Genomic DNA, 20488 nt, shown 5'->3' on the forward strand with positions numbered 1-20488 from the left:
TCAAAAGTGAGCGTGTGACCTTTCCCTTCTCAACAACAAACATTAACCATTCGGTGTTGGAATTGACCCGTTTCCCTCTCAAGTCGTCTCACCTGACAACCTTAAATGACATATCTCCCTCTGTCTCTACACTGACGCAAGATTTCCTCATCTTAGCTTTTGCAATCACCGTCTTGTCTCGCCCTCCATCTCTCTTTCTTGTCATGCAAATCCTTTTCCCGCCTCCGTGTCCTTTGTTTTTTCTTTTTGAGCGGGACAGATGAAAAGCAGTGACAGCGGTTATAAAGGTGAATGAATGGTCACAGCTCAACAACTCTGCTCTTTGCCTTTGGCCAAATTCTGACAAACGCTCTGTGGGAAAGATGCTTCTTCTCTCCTCGTCTTTTCCCCCCCCTCTGCACCATCGCTCCTGGAGGCATTTGCTTTGACAGCGCCGCGTACAAACTGGTAATATCTGAAATACTGAAAAACACATTTATCCTCCGTTTCTTCAGTCTTACTGTCTTCGCAGTTAGCTGCTCATTGTGTTGAGCACCAATGCTCCCCCATCGGGATTGACAGAGGGGAGATGCATTAGCACCTCAGCAGGATGCTCTCAATCTCATCTCTTCCCTCTGCACTTCCATCCCTTCACACCACCCTCCTGTCCCCTAGTCCACCTCTCCATCCGCAGGCCCCGTGGAGGTACCTGGGCCGCCTTTGTCCAGCAGTGTGCACGTCAGCTGGTGTGCGAGTGCAAATTGTCCACTGATGCATGCATGTGTGCTTATCTCAATACATGCAATCGTGTGCCCGCACAAGCATGAACCTCACATGCTAATGTGCAGCATGACCAGATGACCATGAACTAACCAAAGCCTGCAGGGGGTTAGGACTTTCCTCTTGACCTACTGGTGGGCAATGACCCGCAGTAAATGGGTTTAAACCTTTCCCAGTCAAAGTCTTTTATCTCCATCACATCTCCATCTTCTCCTTAAGGCACAGACCAACACACACCAACTGACCGACAGACAGAAGCCATATGGTCCATTCACTTGCACTGGCAGGAGGTGGCCATCAAAGAGCTCTCACGGCAACTCCGCTCAGCCACAGACGGGCCCAGCGAGGGAGGGAGACACATGAAGGGAAAGGGAAGACGGGGGAATTATGAGGCGAGGGCAAATAGAGGTGGAGAGTGGGAGGGGAAGCGGAGAAATAAGAGGAGAAGGAGGTGGGAAGTGGTGAAGAGTAAAGAGGGGGAGACATTCTTTTTCGATTCAAAAGAGGGGGAAATGGAAAGAGTTATTGAAAAGACGTGGTCGTGAGCAGATCATACAAACCCAGTGAGGTTGTTTTTTTTCATCCCTGTGCAGAGACAGTGAAGGATGAACGTGGCTGCAGCCGTGGGCATGTGCAGAATTCGACTGATTTGACAGCGCTGCCTGTTTTATGCTGACAGGAGGATGTTATACAACTCAGCTTATAGACTGTGTCAATATGGTCTTTACACGGCACAGCCATTCAGCGCCAGAGACATTTGAGGATAGGGTTTGTTTCAATATAACGTTGTGAGGACAAACTCAAAACTGGCAGATCCTGACAGCAAAGTGAAGACATTCTGGCTTGTCCCCGCTTACTTGTGGGGGTTTTATTTATATATTTAAAGTGATTTTTTGTTGTTTTTTTCTGATCTAGCCTTAGTTCCCAGACTCAGTTCTGCTTTCCCACGGCCTCACAATGATTTTTCTGCTCTATTTCCAGAACAACATGACAATACAACCCCTGCAACCACAATCGTCTCCAGATTTTTACAGAGGAACGGCTTCACCAGCACCAGCTCTGTCTAGACTCCGGGGAGAACCAATAATCGCCCATGTGGTTCTATTTTGCCATCTGAAATATACATCTGCGTATGATCTCCTGTTTAGGTTGAATTTAAGGTAAGGGCTGGGGTTGGATATACACTTGTGTCAGTTAAAGTTACGTGTAAGGGTTAGAGAATAAATAATGTTAATGACAGCCTTATATATAACCATGTCTGTACTCTGATCCAACAGTGAAATTTTACTCTAACTCCTATTCAATAGAGCTATATCACAAGCAAATGTAATTTAATTCACTCCGCTTCCCGTCTGACTCCGCTTCATGATGTCATAAACGTGAGCCTGTAAACACGAACATTGAGCTCACCCAAACATCGTAGAATTAAAGTCCATCCGCTTTCTTTTACTGTAATGCTTATATTTACTCAGGACAGTGTGTTAGTCACAGGATCATAAATAACACGGAGGGGGGGGGGGGGTGTGAAGGAGACTGTGAGAGAAGATCTGAGCAAAAGGAGGAGGAGGAGGAGAAGGAGGAGGGCTGATGGCTGGAAGAAGTGAGATGGAGGAGTGTGTATAAATCAACATCCATTAGCTGAGGGGTTATAAAGTCACTGATGAAGGAGGTGGACTGAAACTCGGGCCTTTTATTGTCTTGTTGTTGTCTTTTATTGCCAGTGATGTCATCTAATGGTATACAGCTAACGACAGGGGAGGGGAAGTATGTACATGGGAGGGGAGGATGGGGCAGTAATGGGCCTTTGTGCGAGTTGTGCACGCCCGTGTTGACACAGGATATTGATCACCTTTTGTCCGTGAGCTTTTCTTCGCCTGAATCTACCACATGTCCAAAATCAGATCTTCAGCCACGTCCAGTTTGAACGAGAACTACGCCAAATCCCTGCAGACTCGATTGTCTTGAGTGCCAAAATGTGTTTTTTTGAGAGGGATGTCTGGAGAGAGGCCGGGGGAAAGAAGGAAGGAGAGAAGCACGAAAGAAAACCAGGAACAGAATTTGTTTTTAACATCCTGAAGCAAAAACAATAGTCAGAAAACCGTTTGTTATACTTTAACCAGTCAAAGCCACTAAATGTCCTCCTTGCTAACACACTCATCATCAGGGACGAGCAATAGCCGTTAAATAAGATTACTGTATTTCCCCTGCTTGAAACATCTGCGTCGGTTATCGTCTTAAAAAATAGAAAAAACTGCTGCCTCAGACACAGTGTTCAAAACAACAGCAAACACAGGCAGGGGCGGTAATCAGCAAAAACCAACAATATTAAAACACACGCCAGCTGTCGGAGGGAATATCTACAGGTAATAAACATTTGTCTAACTTAACGTCAGCTAGTTAAATCTATCTTTCTCTCGTCTTTCTTCTTTCTTTCTTCCTCTTCCCCCCCTCTCTCCCTCTGGCCTTGGCGGATTGTCGCCACATGATTTTTCTCCCAGTATCTGGTGTTTGTTAAAAGCATTCTGCAGAGTTGTGCAATTGTGACTTCATTGACGACATTGCACCAGCTGCAGTAATTATGTGGCAATGGGCAGCTGTTGCAAAAATGTAAAAAGCAGAAACAGCAGGGTGCACTGGAGGAGAAAAACCTGCCGACATTTGTTTCTTGATCTAAACCCAATAACATCTTTGTATTACTTTCCATGTCTTTCTTCCATTAAGCCTGAGATCTGTCTCCTCTGATTCCCTCAGTCCCTCCATCCTTCTCTCCCTCCTCCTCTCCATGCAATGCTAGTTTCCCCGAGCCTGTGATGCTTCGGCTCCCCAGCAAATTGGTCTCAGTCACGGCCGTATGATGTACGTGTGCTTCTGTGTCCGAAAGGGAAGGTAGAAGCACAGGAACTACCACACTTCAATCACACCTTGTTGTAGAAGCGCATCATCCCGTTAGCGCAGAAAAGGGCTGCGGCACCGGGGCATGAGAGAGGAGTGTGAGGGCGAAGCAACAACACAACAAAACTAACTAATCCAGTGGTGTTTTTGCCAGGAGCTTTGTATCAGGGTAAGGGTTTTTCAACGAGGACACAGTTATGGTCAGAGTTTGCTCACAACTAACGCAATTTTCCAGCACAGACCAGTTTTGTTTCCTATAATGTCAAATAATGTGAAAATAATCTAGTTTTCTACACAGAGTCAGTAAACAAATATGTCAAATAACTGTGACTCGCGGCCTGATGTACTGATACGATGTATAACGCAGTTACATAAATCGCTTAAACGATGTATTACTTCCTATTCTGATCCTTCAATTTGCCTCAAGAAACAGATAAGAAACTTTGTTGAATCGATTCCGCAACATGCTGATCTGTGCTGTCTAGCAAGTTCTGCAACATGCTGATGTCTGCTGCAATCTGCCCCCAGGGCTCTGGATTTTATACGAGTCCAAAGTGAAGGAAAAGTACAGCAGATCCTCCTGATGTTGCTGCATACTGAGGTGTATGTGGGATATATGGTGCAGTGGATGAGGAGGATGTTGAGAGATACCAGATAGGCTTGGCTTTTGGAATAAAACCCCCCTCAGGGGCTCTCCGGATCCCCCTTCCTCGTATACACACACACTCTTCCTCCTTTCACTCTCCCTCTTTTTCATGCACACACACCTCTTCCACTTGCAAATACAGCTAACTCAGCTGATTTGGCTGAAAGTCAATCTGCCTCACTACTATGATCCTTCCACCGAAGCAGTCCCCAATTCCCAGCCTTTGGTGCACATTCGACAGAGAGAAACCAAATCTCTGCTACAGCTCTTCCTCCGCCTTACCTTCTTGACACGGCCACTTTTTGTGCCCACGAAGACGAGCGAGTGGTTCTTGTAGACGTAGGCGATGACGGAGGACATTTTGTCGTTGGCATCGGAGAAGAGGGGCTTGCCGCGCACCATCTCGGACACGCCCAGCGGCGCGTTCATGTCGAGGCCGCAAAAGTCGTCATCTATGGTCAAGAGCTGCAGGTGCAAAAGAAGAAGAGGGATTAGTTGAACAGTTTTTTTCTCATGGATATGAGGCTCATAAATGTTTTCCCAATTTAAAGTAAAAGTCACTGCTTAGATAATTACAAGTAGAAAAGTGTGATGAGCCGAGGGAGAAAGGTTGGGGGTGTCCTGCAGTACAGATCATGCTACACCAGAACAAATGACCCAGGAGATCAAGATGAATAAAAATCATATTGTCTTAGTTTGAGTGCGTTTACACAAGGAGCTGATAGGGATAAAGGTGAACAAAGATTAGTGAGAAAACCAGTGTGTGCGTCTGGAAGACAATGCGGAAACAAGTGGGAGAGTGAGAAGTGAGAAGACTGCAGTCAGGCTCCAGCTCTGTACTAACGCCGGAGGCTGCTCTGTCAGGCACAATTCCCCACCGTCCACCCAACGCAACAGCAACTGCAGCAACAGCAGTGCCGCAAGATATGCACAGTGAAATGATTTAAAGTGAACCGAGTGGAGGAAGAAGAAAAAAAAAGGTGCTAGGTGGTCACATGGCTCTGAGGCAAATCAAGACTATGCATCTAAATGAATTAAGTATAAAAGAACAGATTCAGGAGGAGCAGAAGTCTTGATGGCGGTTCATCTGTTATTCTCGCTCTGAGGACACGCCGCTCTGATTTTGTGATTATTTACAGACCAGTGTTTTTTCATGTTTCGTGACTTTCTGCATTTTGTGTTTTGCATGCATGTGCTTTATGCTCCCGAGGGGGTGAGGGGTGGGGGGGACATTCATACCAGTCACTGTGGGCAGAATGAGTTATGGGTTCTGATAAGAGAATAATAGTGCTGGGAATTGGTCATTACTCTGTGTGTATGGGTGGATTTGAAACACTGAGTTTTGGACCGAAGCAGCCGCTTCTTGATTAATAGCTGAGCAATGTGATGTGGGAAAAAATAAAAAAAATCAGTTGTCAGTAGTAAGATGAAATACTAGATGTGAGATATGATGTCCACATGTTACTGTAATGACGTGATGGATACATTTAGTTACGGATGGATTTGTAAGTTGCTTTGTCGAAATTGAATTGTAATTTATCATATCAGATACACAGATTGCACGTAAAGATGGACGACATGACAGCTCCCCAAATTTGAAAAAGTGCTTATATATAGTACACCACAGAATAAAACAGACAAAAAGATAACATAAATGAGAGTATTAAAAAAATCTTCCTTTACAAAGGAACCGTCCCTAAAAGTAAAATAAAGTAAACGTAAATCCTTTGGTAAATTTCCTGGGCCTTATAATGAAATATCTGCAGTGTGACAAGGAAAAGGGGAACAGGGATTTATGGGATGTTACGTTTCATTTTGCTAAAAACCAACAATAACCTAACCTTTTTAGATTTTTACATGCAGATGCTTAGTGGAGCTGTCAGAGGTGGCAGAGGGTCTTTTAGTAAATGTCTTATTTTCCTTTCCTGGAAGTGCACCCCCTGGACTCAATCAATCAATCTCGCAAGTGTCTCCTCACAACCTTTCACTAAAGGCCATCATCATCAGAAGCCTCAGACCGAGCCACAGAGGAAATATGGGGTCTGCTTTCATTAGACAAATGGAACGTGGCTGGTCCAGGCCACAATGCCCTCCAGGCAATAACACAGAGGGGGGGTTATATGAAGTGGTGCGAATGATCGATAGAGATGACTTAGATTTGATCATGTCATATGGTCCGAGGGGTGAGATGAGGATGAAAAGCAACAATGTATGGATTCAGGAGAGGGGAGAGGTGACAATGGAAAGCTTTGGTGCCAAAGACGGTAAACACAGGTGAATATTGGTGCATCGAAAATATATTTTTTCCTTGTTTGACCTTTTCAGAATGAGCTACTGCCAAGAACAATCTATCTGTCCTGCAAGTCGTCTGGCGGCTCGCTGCTCGACCAGGGTCACTCGAAGGCAATGCTTCATAATCAAGACAATTCCCCGAAGCCGTCACTGATCTGCACTAGTGTCCAGTTACTGCAGGTTTAGGCAGTAAAGCACTTTTTCTGTGCAATCCTTCATATTCCTTGTTTGGTGACAAAGATAAACAGCCTCTCTGTGTTGCCATCGGTTGTAAAGGAGCTTCATTGCCCCCGGGGGTTAAAGGTTAAAAGGGTTTATCAGAAGCAAAGGGAGCAGTTTGTAGTATTTGGGGGTCTACGTGATTAAATGCTACCTCAAAAGATAATAAAGGTGAAGCCACTTCCCCCAAGATTGATTGCTTTACCATTTCCATCATTAAAGACAAGAAAAATTACATTATACGAGTTTCTGTCGATGTGTAGAAGTGGACGAGAATCCTTTTCATGTGTGTGTTTTCATCTCTTGTCGCTGACACGTTCTGTTTTTTTCTCCTCCTGCCGGTTGCCAATCACAGCCGCCATCTCTGTCCCGCATTCTGCAATCTAATGAAATATACTTTCTATCCGTCAGTCCTTTCAGTGAGAAGACACATTTTCATTACAGCAGCCCCGTAACATGACATTTGTAGTTGTGATGCCGAAGACGTGTCTAGTCTGAATCCAAAATAATATCAGTGTAGCCCCCCGACGTCGTCTACCAATAAGACAAGGCTGTCACTGCTTTCATTCTGTTCTCTGCCCCTTGTGGTAACTATTCTTTACTGCTTTCTCGCTCAACTATTTCTGTCTGAATGGCCAATACCCTAAAAGACCTTGAGAATGCTTTTGAAATCCTCTGTCCCCATCTTTAGGTGGAGTTACCCTCCCGTAATGCACATGTTGGATTTCTGCAGAGACCCATATTATAAATGAATGTAGGACTCAAAAGGTTATAATATTACAAGTGGTACTTACCACTCACAGATTAAAGCTACAGTATTTAACATCTGTCTAATGTTTATTTGAAATATGCTCAAAAACATATCTAAATGGAGAGATTCACTCACAGGCGTCAGTGACCCACACTCGTTTAACAGCCTGGTAGCAAGGCTGAGATACTCTCTTCTGCAGTTTCTGAGAGCAAAATGCACACTCACACTTTATTTTCTATTCCTCAATATTACTAATGATTATCATTAAACATACATCATTAATTACAATTCAATTAATTTATAAAGTTAAGTCAGTGTTTCCTCTAGAATTGATACCATTACTTGTACACATCTGATTCAAGAGTGCAAATCTTGAACCCTTCAAATTAGAAGGTCAGTTCTTGCTCAGGTCTGGTTAGGGTTCCAGTCCCAGTGCGCAGCAACGGAGGGGCTACTCCCGAAAGACAGAGGGACAGGGAGGCGGAGTCCCTGTGTTTGGACAGAGGCCAGGCGGCGAGGCAGAATCAGGTCACTCTCAGCCATATCCATCTCTGTGCTTCTGTCCTCCTGCCAGCGCCCGCACAAAGAGAGCTCTCTTCTGGACTGTGCAGAGGGATCAGCCGATACAGAGCACAGAGAAAGAGAGGGGGCAGTGGGCGCGCGTGTAAGAGAGAAGAGTTGCTCAATGCGATTAGAGGGGAGTGAAAGAGATCCGCTCTCCGACGCTCTCTGATGTACGGCCTAATCTGGACTCGCGCTGTTGTGAAGGCCCCGTACCATTGGCTGGAAGTTCAGAAAGTTAATGATACACATTAAACCACTGAGACATTTCGCTTCATGTCGCTGCTCAATCGTGGGAGGATCCACAGAGTCAGTTTTCCTACACTTCCAGCCATTCTCTTTTATTACAGTGATTATGCTGCATGTGCCAGTTTCAAACACTCTCTTTACTTCTTTTATTTTAACAACTCTGAGCTTGTTTTACTGTGGAGTTATTGATGACTATATGGGAAATATTCTCTAACAAAGAAAAACTGTATGGGTGGAAATGTATGCTTGTGGTCGTTCTTTAATGAGCCACTCAGGCATTCAATATTTTTCTCTAGTCCCACTGTGCTAAAGGACGGACCTGCCAGGATGATTGGCAGCACTTGAGAATTATGTCACGACTAAGTGGGTTTGCAACGTTCATTCAAAGACATAATGTCAACATTCAATTTCCCTATAATAAAACATTGACTGTGCGACTCCTGCAGAAGTCACTCTGAATGAAAGCATCTGCTAACAGGGTATTGATTACTGGCTATATATTATGATATGCAGCAAAACGTGTCAATGATCTCAAGGCACCTAAAGTACATAAGCTGGAATCATAGGCTTTATGCTGCATGTATTTGGTGCTGAATTTCATATTCATTGAATATTTTACTTTAATGATATACTTGCACATGGAAATAGATGAATTAGACCATTTGAAAGAAAACTGTTTTTTAAATGTTTATCTCCAATGATTCAAATAGCAAATGAAAAGTATCGGGAGGAAGATGAACCATGCACACCCGTTGTTTATACCCAAAATTCAATGTATTTCATGATGACGTCATCGTGATTTAATGTTAACCATATGACGAGGAATGATTGTTTAATCTATATAAGCTCTAGAGTGGTTGCAGAAGTTAATGCATTATGACACCATATGATGTCATTGTCCGGACTTCGTAGTCACGTCATATTGACGTATATTTCCTGCATGCATGGCAAATACTGGATTGATGGATATTGAGACACTGACTTAAATTACTCTCCTCTTGTAACTTTATTTCAAATGTGTTTTAATTTAATTTGTCATGATGTTAACTCAACACGTTTTATTCTAGTGATTTGTGTAAAAACCCTGTTGGGGTCAGCTATGTTAACCGACAATGACTCTCTGTCTGGGCATGATCTGCTTACACCAGTGGAAAGCTGAACCTTTGAGTCTGCAAGTTTAAATGAAGCTCTAGCCTCCATTTGCTTACGTGTCTGAAAGACATTGCAAGCATGTGTGTGTGTGTGTGTGTGTGTGTGTTTTGTTTCCATGGTGCTATGACATAGTCTGTCTGACTAGTGACCCATAGTGCCTTCCATCACACTAACAACGAGTGTGAACACAACATCACACACACAGGGTGAGATGTACAAAACACAATTCAAACTCCCACTTCACTAAAAATACTCTGCCACCCCTGTCTGCACTCTTCTTTATGTGGTTTCCTCTTTTGTTATTGCCTTCTAACAGCATCTCATCACAGCCTTCTAGTTGTTATGTCCTGTCTCCATAGATGATTTTCTTATTTCCCTCCCTGGTGTTTCGGGCAGAAAGAGAATGTGCGAGAGAGCAACTGAATACCAGAGGAAGAGAGAAGCCTCAGCATCAAAGCCCGGCTGGTCAAATATTCTTACAAGTGCACAATTACTTCAGACTGCATGTGTGTAGACATATCACCGAGAGCACGAGTAGAACAGTTTTAGGATGGAGGTTTTAGTGCGTCCAGAGATTGGACAAGTCAATGGGGCATAAAAATGAATGGGTGCATTCAGTGTGTTGACCAAAAAGAGTGGCACTTGTCACAAAAATGATGTTTCCTGGGGTAAAGGAGTGTGGAGATATCTGGATAAACTGAAAAGACAATTCTTCTTGGGCTCAGCTGTACACTTCATTGTCTCGGTAAGAGCAGGAGTCGCCGTGAATCTCTTTCCAATGGCTGAGGTTCACTGCTCTTTGACATTTTGTTAACGCATCCGTAGGGCAATCCAAAACACGGAGCATTCTTTTGAGGCACTCTATCGCGATCGGAATTCAGTTTGAATGCAAGAGTGTCGACATGTAGAACAAGAGCTGTCACCGTGTATGCCTGTATTAAACTCCCACTTTGTGTGGCACACTGGGGAGTGTATCCAAAAAACGGTCACAATGATTAGGACTGAGGAAAGATTTACCATCGACTTCGAAATGTGGGTAATGATAGAATGTGTTAATGCATTCATATGAAACAAATCTAGAAAATGCAATAAACTGTATTTTTCCCATGTATTGCATTTTGTTATCCTGTTATTTCCACCCCTAGTCAGGATTTACATTAAAACAAAGTTTGACAATCCTGTGATGTTTTGTAAATTCATATTTGCAGATGTTCGCACCTGCCTGTTAGCTCACCAGCTACAGCAGATAATGAACGCCAGTTAGAGGAAACAATCAAATCAGGCACTAACAAAACAGAAAACACCATGAGAATTTCTGGGGGAAAAAACTGAGACATCACTGGAGCAGAGCCAGGAGAGAGACGGTAAGAGAATGTCAGACGCGGGACGGGAGTATAAAAAGATGCAGAGGCAGGGGAAAATAGTGAATTCACAAATCAAACTAGGAAAAGAAAAAAACATCCAACATCAGAAAGAGAAAGATGTGTCAGATACCTCGATAACCAACTTCACATGTGTACCAGCAGCAGATCTTTCATTACTTCATCCTGGAAGGATTACTCTGCATTGCCACCAGTTTTCCCCCCTTAAACTGTTTTTATTCAAGTAATGAAAAGATAAACTGAATAAGCCTGCTTGTATTACAAACGGCACAGTTGACAGATTATTAGGCATAATTAGCTTCAGCTATTGCAATGCGATGCAACAACCATCGTTTTCATTTTGTTGATGCCGTGTCACAGAGGTGTTGATTCAACTCGGAGCTTATATTTCAGGCAGCCGTCCGCGTGGTGGAGTTGTATAGCATTTCATTTTCTTGACAGGAGAATCATTTGTCGGGGGACAGATTTGCGCAACTGCAATAATTATAAATAATGTGACACAAAGGGACAATTATCTGCATAACGAATATGTATGCTCTTTTACTTTCATAAGGATTTGAATAAAGATGTTTTACTTGCAACAGAATGATTCGTACAATGGTGTATTGCAATGTTTATGCAAGAAAAAGATCTTCCACAACTGATTTCTTCAATACAGCAATTAAAGACCTTATCAACACGATGGCATAAACCATTACCAAGACCCAATAGTCCCCTTAAATTTGATCAAGCTGCACCAGACTTATCATTAGATATCATTCTCCTAAGTATGCCATATTTCTTTCATCAAGATCCATGAATTACTCTCTGGGAATTTAGTGGAATCTTGCAAATGTAAAGATGGTTGATGAAAAATTCCCAGATTCATGCCTTTCTTTGGATTCAGCAGGAAAACTTTAATGGGTTATTTCTTAGCCCATATCCCACCCATCCACCAAGTTCCATGGAAACCCGTTAGGTAGATTTTGCAATTGATCTCCTGTGATATAATTAACAATTAGTTATGGATAAATTCACACAAAGAGCATATATCTGATCATCGTTTTTCTTTTATCAACGACAGCTTCACAGCCTTATTGTTGTAGCTATGACAACAACAGTAATTTAACTTAAGGAAGCACTTACCTAAACCCACAATATTATTTCCCGTAAACCCAACTAAATTGTTTTTGTGACTAAAACCCAAACTGGGACCATTCCATTAGCCTGTTAAATGTCTGGTACATCTGCCACTAAGGGGGTTCTATCTCAGGAGATAGTCCTGTGGGTTGTATCAGGCGACTTGTTGCAGCAAAAAGTATGACTATGACGAACTTCAGGAAGAAAACAACACAACACATTTGGTGTAGCCAATAAATCACTGGGGCAACTCGGTGACAAGACAAAAGTCAACAGGGGGAAAGAAATGAAAGCAGCCAATTCAGTGAGTGTTTCAGGCGCAGGGCATCAGCCAGCCAGTGGAGTACGGTGAAGGAAGAGGGAGACATGTTTAATCACAGAATAATGATATTGTGATGAATTCTGACCTTTAGCAAGTGGTATCATGTATGGAGATTTAATTAGTGAGCCAGCCAGCAAGCTGGATAGCGGATATGTGGATGGAGTGGGGTGAATTGGGAGGAGGAGGGATGGGGAGGGGGGGCAGTCTGGATGTTCTTAATGAATCCACCAGCCTCTCTCTTCCTGAGGATGTGGCCTAGACTGACTCATCAGCAGCGGCAACCAGCCACTGATTAAGCTCAGCAATCAGGAGGAGGACGGGAGAACGGTCAGTGCGGGAGACGACACTGTGAGACGGATGGTCGAACACAGAACTAGGGCTGCCACTAACGACTATTTTTCTATCGATTAATCGGTCGACTATTTTATCGATTAGTCGATTAATCGAAACGATTAATTTTCCTCCAAAAAAATCAAATTGACCATTTCAGTTAATTTTATTTTGACAACAAACTATGTCATCGTATAATGCAGCACAAAACAAAATGTAAACAAAGGCTCAAATATTAAAGTGCAAAACTGTAGTTTTAAACTAGCAACTCCAACGTGATAAAAATAAATCAAAAAGAGGGCTTATAAGTTGAGTCAGCAGTGCAACTCAAAAAGATATCAAAGTTTCTATTTAACCCCTTATCAAAATAAAAAAGTTAGGTCTGCATATTAAACAAAGTGCAACATGTTTAAAGTATAAGAAACAATGGTGTCCAGCTCAAGATTCGACTCAAACGTTAGTTAAACATGTGTGTTGTAATGTAAGAATGTCAGGATGTCCACATGTTCTGGACTCAGTCTAGCGCCCCCCCCCCCCCGCGCGAACGGAGGCTTCCCCCCGCGGGCGCGGTAGCTGAGGTGACGCGAGTAGGACCCGACACGCGTCCAGGGCCCGTCGCCTTCCGCACCTGCGACGGACACCGGCCCGCGGTCCGAGAGAAAGGAAGCCCCCGCACCAGCGACGCCGTGAGGCGCCGTGGACGAGGACACCCCCCCCCCAAAACAAACTTGAGGCGGGCCGCACACCGAGCCTCCGGCTGCCTGGAGGGGAGGGCGCTGGGGCGACTGCTCCACTAGCCGCGGCATGTGCCCAGCGGTTTAAAAAAAAAATATGCGTCGACGCATTTTATTGGCGTCGACGCATTTTGAGCGTCGACGTAATCGATGACGTCGACGAATCGCGGCAGCCCTACACAGAACTATATGAACAGAGGAAAGAGACAATACTACGGGAAAGACGAGCATAGCGGCGAGACGGAGGACGCCATATAAGAAGAGTTCCTTTCAAGTGAATGATGAAACAAGGGAGGGATGAGCATGTGTGTTCATGGGGGGGGTGATCATGAGATCAAGAAGAAGACTACAAGAAACAGCAGCGGCCGAGTAGAATAATCTAATTAATTGGAGTGAATTCAGAATGAGAAGTCGATAGCACATGACAAATGCGGAAGAAGAGCCCGTGGCATGTTAGTTAATGACATGTAATTAATGATCATTAGCAGAAAGGATGAGAGGACGGTCGTGGCCCGTCAGTGACTTACAGGCGACCTTGTAATTCTAACACTATGCTAGGAAGGGGAGGCGTACTTAACACTGTGCTTGTGGGAAGCAGTGGAGATAAAGGGGAGAGAAGGACAGACCGACGGAGGGGGAATAAGAATAGTATGAGGAGAAAGTTTTATAAGAACATGAAGAGAAGGACAGAAAAAAAAAAGAGCGGCATGGGCAGAGTGCACGACTCAAGGATGAGAGAGAAGAGAGAAGGGAGAATTTATTGCGATCCCGCTGTTTTGTTGTTGGGTTTTTTTCTGCTGACACAGTGAACATGGAGGGAAAAGGCAGAGTATTTTTTTTTTTTTTTTTTTATAGGTCACATGCCACTTCACAATGATCTATGGATGCAGGCCCTTTGCAGACTTATACTGTTGAGCATGCATTATGTGGCTCAGCCAAGCATGGCCATTCGGGGGGGGGGAGCATCTCCCTCGTACTCTCTCTCACTTCCCATCTATCCTCTCTAGTGCTGCTCTCTTCCCATCATGCCACTCTCTGCCGGTTCCCTTTTCTCCCTCTCAACTTCTCCGTCCTTGCAGCTCTCCCACTCCCACTGAAAGCCTCTTAAAGATGGTGTAAAGCAACAAGGTTGTTGGTGTCAGGATTAAGAGCTGATGTTACCACCCAGGCCAGTGTCCTGCAAATATGTCCTTGTACATATTCTCACATACTGGGATTATTTGATTATCTCTATTTTTCCAAAAAATACTTTATATGAAACTTAAAATATAATGTTATGAATTAAATTATAGGTAAAAGTAACTTGAGTGATCATTTACTATATGGGACACACCTTGTATTACAAATTAGTCAAATTAGTGAATTGCGGAATATTAATCCCATCATTTCCAAAACTGTCCACCGTAAAATCAAAACTATATAACCAAAATCTTTTTTTATTGTTATTAAAATAAAAAATTGGATAGAATGTGATGGCAACATTGTTACTATCAAAACAAGTGGCTTCTATACTGATCCATCATCCGACATCCATCTTTTCTTGCAGAGAAAGTGTGGAATCTACATTCGGTCTTAAAGTGTTTCATCCATATCAAAAACATGTGTGTCTTTGTGTGAGTGTGTGTGTGTGTGTGCATGTGTGTGTGTGTGTGTGGTGGTCCGTACAGCCAGGCTACCCTAATGAGCCTGGAAGCTGTTCATCCTCTCCCTAATTGGAGGAAAAACACATCATGATCGAAATACGAGAGCGTTTGAAAGAGTCTGGAAAAAAAGAGGCGTGTAAGAGAAAGCGAGAAACAGGGAAGACAGAGAGCGAGAAAGAGGGCGAGATAAAGGGGCACAGCCCTAATACAAGGCCCCCTCTCATCTGTGTCCCCTCTATAGTAACAGCCAACAGTGACATATAAACCAGCCATTAAAAAAATATATATTTTGTTATATATACTTTTTTGCTATAATTTAGGGGAAAGAAAAAAAAAATTATGAAACATCGAGACTGTTCTGATGAATACAATTAATGCTGAAAATTATCACAAATTAGATTGTGTTGAAAATCTGCAAGCGCTAACAAAAAAACAAAATCTCTAGTATTAGAAAAAAAGGAATAAATAACCACGGGCCAGAGTTCTTTAAGAAATAAAAAAAATCTCAGCTTGTAAATAGAACTTTTCACTGCACATGGCATTTTAAAGAGTTGCTTTTGTTTTCCTCTTCAGTTATTATTTAATGATTAAATAAAATATTACTGCATCTAAAAAGTCACCTGCAAATGTACACAAGTTAAACTCTATAGTTTTGAATGCAGTCCTCATCAGTCTAGATTTCACATTAAATAAAAAATATATTTATCCTCAGGAAACAAAATAAGCCCATGTGAGCTTGTGTGAGAGACGTCCCACAGCTGTGAGACGGCGAGTTAGATCCTTATTTGATATTTATGTGGCTGTGTGACTCCACAATTAGTGTCTCCTGTGAGTACAGGATCCTAAAAAGCAGTCTGCCTTCTGCAATTCCCAAAGTAACCTTGTTTGGTGTGTTCGAGAATATCCGTCTGACGGCTCGCTACTGTATATCCAAGGGAATCGTGGCGTGGAGAAGATGTGAGCGATGAGTTTTAAACTGTTGATATCAGAGGCATCCCGGTCATGCATCATTTAAAATAGAAAAGTAATTTATCAGAGACACCAAACATGAGATATTACGGAGACGACTTTCCAACACAGATGCACACTGTTACATTTCCACACAACACTGTCACTTAAGATTTAACATGTTTTTACTGTGAAAAACTTTCAGGAAATATATATAGCCTGAATTTACGTCTTAATTTACTAATGCTAAAGCAATAGGGCTTCAACTTCTGATTTATCAGTGTGTTGTGTGTCCATTTTTTAATGGCTTGAGCATCGACTCCATTCTAAAGTAGCCTGTGATCTGCATTTTCATAAATAATTCCATAAGTGGTCTTGTAAGAAGTTATTTATTGCCATTATTCTACTTTATCCAAAACCTCCCCTCCATCTCTTCAGTAGTTACAAGTGTAATGCCATGTGTGTGTGTGTGTGTGTTTATGAGGGTCAGCACTACATCTATCTCCTGCAGAGTCCACCGTCACTTGTTCGGCAGGGTCTAATTTATGCGGTGGTGGTGGTGGTGGTGGTGGTGATACTGTGGCTCATGCTGAAATGGCATCATTCCTCAGCACTAACCCCTGCGTGCTCCCTCACACTTCCTCGCCCCGCTGACAGGTCCACCCCCGGCATGATTTATCAGCCCCTCGAGCAGCAGACAAAGGCGCCGCGGCACGTGTACCGTGCCAGAGATGAATTAACAGATAAACACAGTGATTCCATGGTGTCTTGAGAGTGCGTGGCTAAGGTCAGAGAAATATGGACTAGGCAGTGAGAAGATCAAATTTATGTTTCTGAAATGTGACCATGAAGGACTTAACATCTTGTTATGAGTACATGTAGCTGTATGAAAGCTCCTGTGGACAACTGGCCTTAGAGATTCCATTATTTACCTCGCTATAATATTTTTACTGTGATTCTCCAATGCTACAGATCGTATCAAGGTTGAATGAAATATATTTGAAGTTTTAGTACAGAATTTTATATATAATATATATATATATGTACAGTATATGACATAAATAACATAACGTAAAAAACTTATAATAAATGTACTAAACCATCCCAATGCAGCAATAGACCTCTTCAGTGACATTCTATTCCATCCTATTATCTACACCTGTTTGAACTCAATATAAGCAAGTGAGGACATGGTTTATTTATCCACGCCTGCCATGTGAAACAACCTGAAAGCTTCCAATTCATCCTGATGAGGGTAATTTTCTATTTCTTGAGGTTGGAAGCTTTTATTAATGACGTAGTATGAGATCAAGAAAAAAAAAAAAAAGTGCCTGGAACAGCTATGGGTGCTTGTGATGTGTTGTAAACATGCACCACCCAATTTAACCTTGTTTTTTATGTGCATAAAGTGAGAAATCAAATGAACTGAATCACTGAATTCGTAATGCTGTTATGGAGAACGGAGTTATGGTAATTTGGCGGAGCATTCGGCTGCATTGTTTAAAGGGTGAGTGGATTAAAAGAGGCAGTGGATGGTTAACATCTCATCGTTATGGGATGGAGCAGAAACCCACCCAAGAGCAGTGATCACAAAGGCCCCCCGCCGTGCAACCAAGCTCATTATAGTAACATGGGGTTAAGCCTTCACTTCGGATTTTCCTCCAGAGATGCTCACTTGGAACGTCCTTCAATTACAAATTATAGAACAATAAAATTCACTCCTAGAATTAACTTCCTTAATGAGGGTTTTTGTCCGGCTCTACTTTTAGCAGAAATGCTCGACACCTGCTGTTCTGGGTATTTGTTGTAGTAGTAAAAGTACCTATAGCAACACCTGCAGCGTTTCCCTTTATTAACATATGTAAATAGTGTTTTTCAGTGCCCCAGTGTTCTCAATATTAAATTTGTGTGCTTGAAAAGTAACAAAAGGTGTGTGTGTTTATGATAGTATTACTCACCGCACTGCCGCAGGGGACATCTTTGACTTTGAGCCAAGCCAGGTCCAGCGTGCCCTCACCCTTGTAGCAGGACTGCAGCCTCTCCTTGATTTTCTCGTTTATCTTCCGCAGTGAGAAAACACACAGTGCTGAGTCCTGGGAGGCCTGACGAGGACGTCTCTTCTGGCCCTTCGAGAAGACGGCGAACAACACGTCGTCATCTGGTTGCACGTCTAGCGAGCGTGCCAGAGTAGTACCGGCTTTGGACAGGTAGGCCGCTTCGAGTAATCGGTACTCCACGTTGCCACTGATGCAACCGATAGGCACTTCCACATAGGAGTTGAAGGCGGTGTCTGCCTTACAAAGGCGGACTATCTTGGAAGTGTAGACCTGCTCCCGGCCTGTAGACGAGGATCCGGTAGTAGGCCCACCCTCCATTTCAGGCTGCAGAGTCAGAAAGTAGACAAAGTTCCCACTGGCAAAGCCATAAATGTAGTATATGTCAAAGTCTGGGATGACAGTAAAGGTGTCTGAGGGGATCTTGATCATAGAGGCCACAAACTCATCATGGAAAACATATGCAAACATCCCGTCCTCCTCTGAGTTTTTGGCCAACTTGCGGCTAGAGATGGTGGGGAAGTACTCTGGCTTGCCGTCCACTGCTGTGGCTATAAACAGCATGTCCGGAGAGGCATTGCCATATGAAACGATGACACCAAACACTGAGCCGCTCTCATTTACACCAGAGAGATAGTGCTCCTTCTTGTGGAAGGGCTCCCCTAGTTTGAAGAGGTCATCTAAACGGAGGAGTTTGCAGATGCCCTGGTAGAGGCTGCCACATGCCAGCAGCCGGTTCTCCCGGTAGTCCATGAGAAGCATTTTGTTGACATTGTTTGTGAGTGACAGTGGCTCACTGCATGGCTGGACGATACGTGGTGGGTAGCAATTGCGGTTGTCTTCATCTGGGCCAGTCTCGTGGGACACCTGGACATCCAGGTCAGGGGACAGTTTATAAATGCGATTGACGGCACCCAAATAAACATTGCCATTGCGATAGTCTACCGCCAGATGGTTGAATTTCCACTCAGGGTTCTCTGCATGGAAGGATGAATACTCGTCCTCCTGAAGGGACACTGTGATCACCTGGGAGCCAGCGCTGTGAGCCTGCGGGGCTTGCACCACTGTTTGAGATGTCACAGGAAGTGTCAGACTAGACAGGAAGCAGCATACAAAAAAGCAGGCCCATGTCCGGGTGAGGGATGTCATGGCTGTGCTGACGGTGGGAGCGGTGAGGAGAGGGAAGGAGGCACAGACCAGTACTGTAGCCAATCAGGATCAAGCCTCTCTTGAGATGGATGGCATCATGTGCCTGAGGAGGGAAGAAACAAACACCTGTGTCAAAATTGACGTAATGGTCACATAGTATTCACAAACATACATCATGCATACAAAGACATACATGATCTTTGTTCCAACCCTATCTTGCAGAGGTTAGAGCAGAGCCTCATTTGAAAGAATGATGAGGATTACAGGTGAATAGGCTGCACACTTGAGACACTAGCTCAATCTATAATTGGAGAGGAAATAGGCTAGACCGAAGAGGAATGAGGCTAAAGCACAGTGCACGGGCTGAGGAAGTTGACAGAAGAGGAGGGTGATGCATTGTCTCAGTGGAGGTGATCAGACTGGCTCTGCACCATCTCTCTGCATGGACCCCTGCCCCTCTCCGCCCCTTCTTGCCTTTCTGCTCCAGCTACTATGCACCTAATTGATTCTCCCCTTGGAGTAGCAATTTGCATGCTTTGGCGATTTCTCTCTTTTCTCCCAGTAGGGCCGCTCACCTGCTGACAATGCTTGCAGAGAGAAAAGGACCTTTCTCTCTTTAAAGATACGCACACAGACACACTCACAAAGTAGGAGGTTCGTAGGCAGAAGAGGAACAATTAGGGAGAAAGTGCAAGCGCTTGCAGAAAAGCATTTCCCTGTAGTCCTCAGGTCATTTGCAAAGTCTCAACAATGCACACACAGCCATAACAGCCAGGTGCACACACAAACATACATGCAAATCCATGGTATTTTCATAGGAATGCTGTATGCGGTAGGGAGAACTATTAGATCTATACTTTCAAAGCCTGGCACAGAGTATAAAAAAACACGCAAGCAGAGATTGTCAAGAAGAAATGACAGCATTTCCTGTAAATATGGTGGTCCAATGTGTGTGTGTGTGTGTGTGTCGCCTGCTCATTAGGCTTCCCCAGTGGCAAGATGGGTTTAACAAGGAGTAGTGCTCACCTGCGTAGTGTCTAGGTATTAGTTTTGACCTGCAACATGAGTCCAATTCATATTTACTACCATGTAGATGTAGTCAACCCATATAATACTAATACAGGAAAATGCCAGAGATAATGATAATACTCACAAATGTCAATCTGTCCTTTATGTAAAAATAATAAAAGAAATTTAAACTTCAGATATTAACAAAATTAAAACGTTTTTCAACTGTGATTAAGGTTTAAACAAAGAACAAGTGATTTGTGCATCGTGCTTATAAT

At 43.4% G+C, this 20488-nt stretch overlaps 1 protein-coding gene across 1 annotated transcript in view; it reads right to left on the reverse strand.

Annotated features, from left to right (window-relative positions):
* plxna4 (plexin A4) overlaps positions 1 to 19202 on the reverse strand; it is a 192867-nt gene extending 173665 nt beyond the window's left edge. Inside the window, exons 1-2 of the mRNA XM_061081211.1 lie at positions 17958 to 19202; positions 4580 to 4762 (exon numbers count right to left, since the gene is read on the reverse strand). Of these exons, the coding sequence (XP_060937194.1) occupies positions 4580 to 4762; positions 17958 to 19202 (1428 nt within the window). The remainder of the gene's footprint in view (positions 1 to 4579; positions 4763 to 17957) is intronic.
* Positions 19203 to 20488: the final 1286 nt, after the last annotated feature.

This window comes from Limanda limanda, chromosome 1, assembly GCF_963576545.1.
Source record: "Limanda limanda chromosome 1, fLimLim1.1, whole genome shotgun sequence".
Taxonomy (NCBI): domain Eukaryota; kingdom Metazoa; phylum Chordata; class Actinopteri; order Pleuronectiformes; family Pleuronectidae; genus Limanda; species Limanda limanda.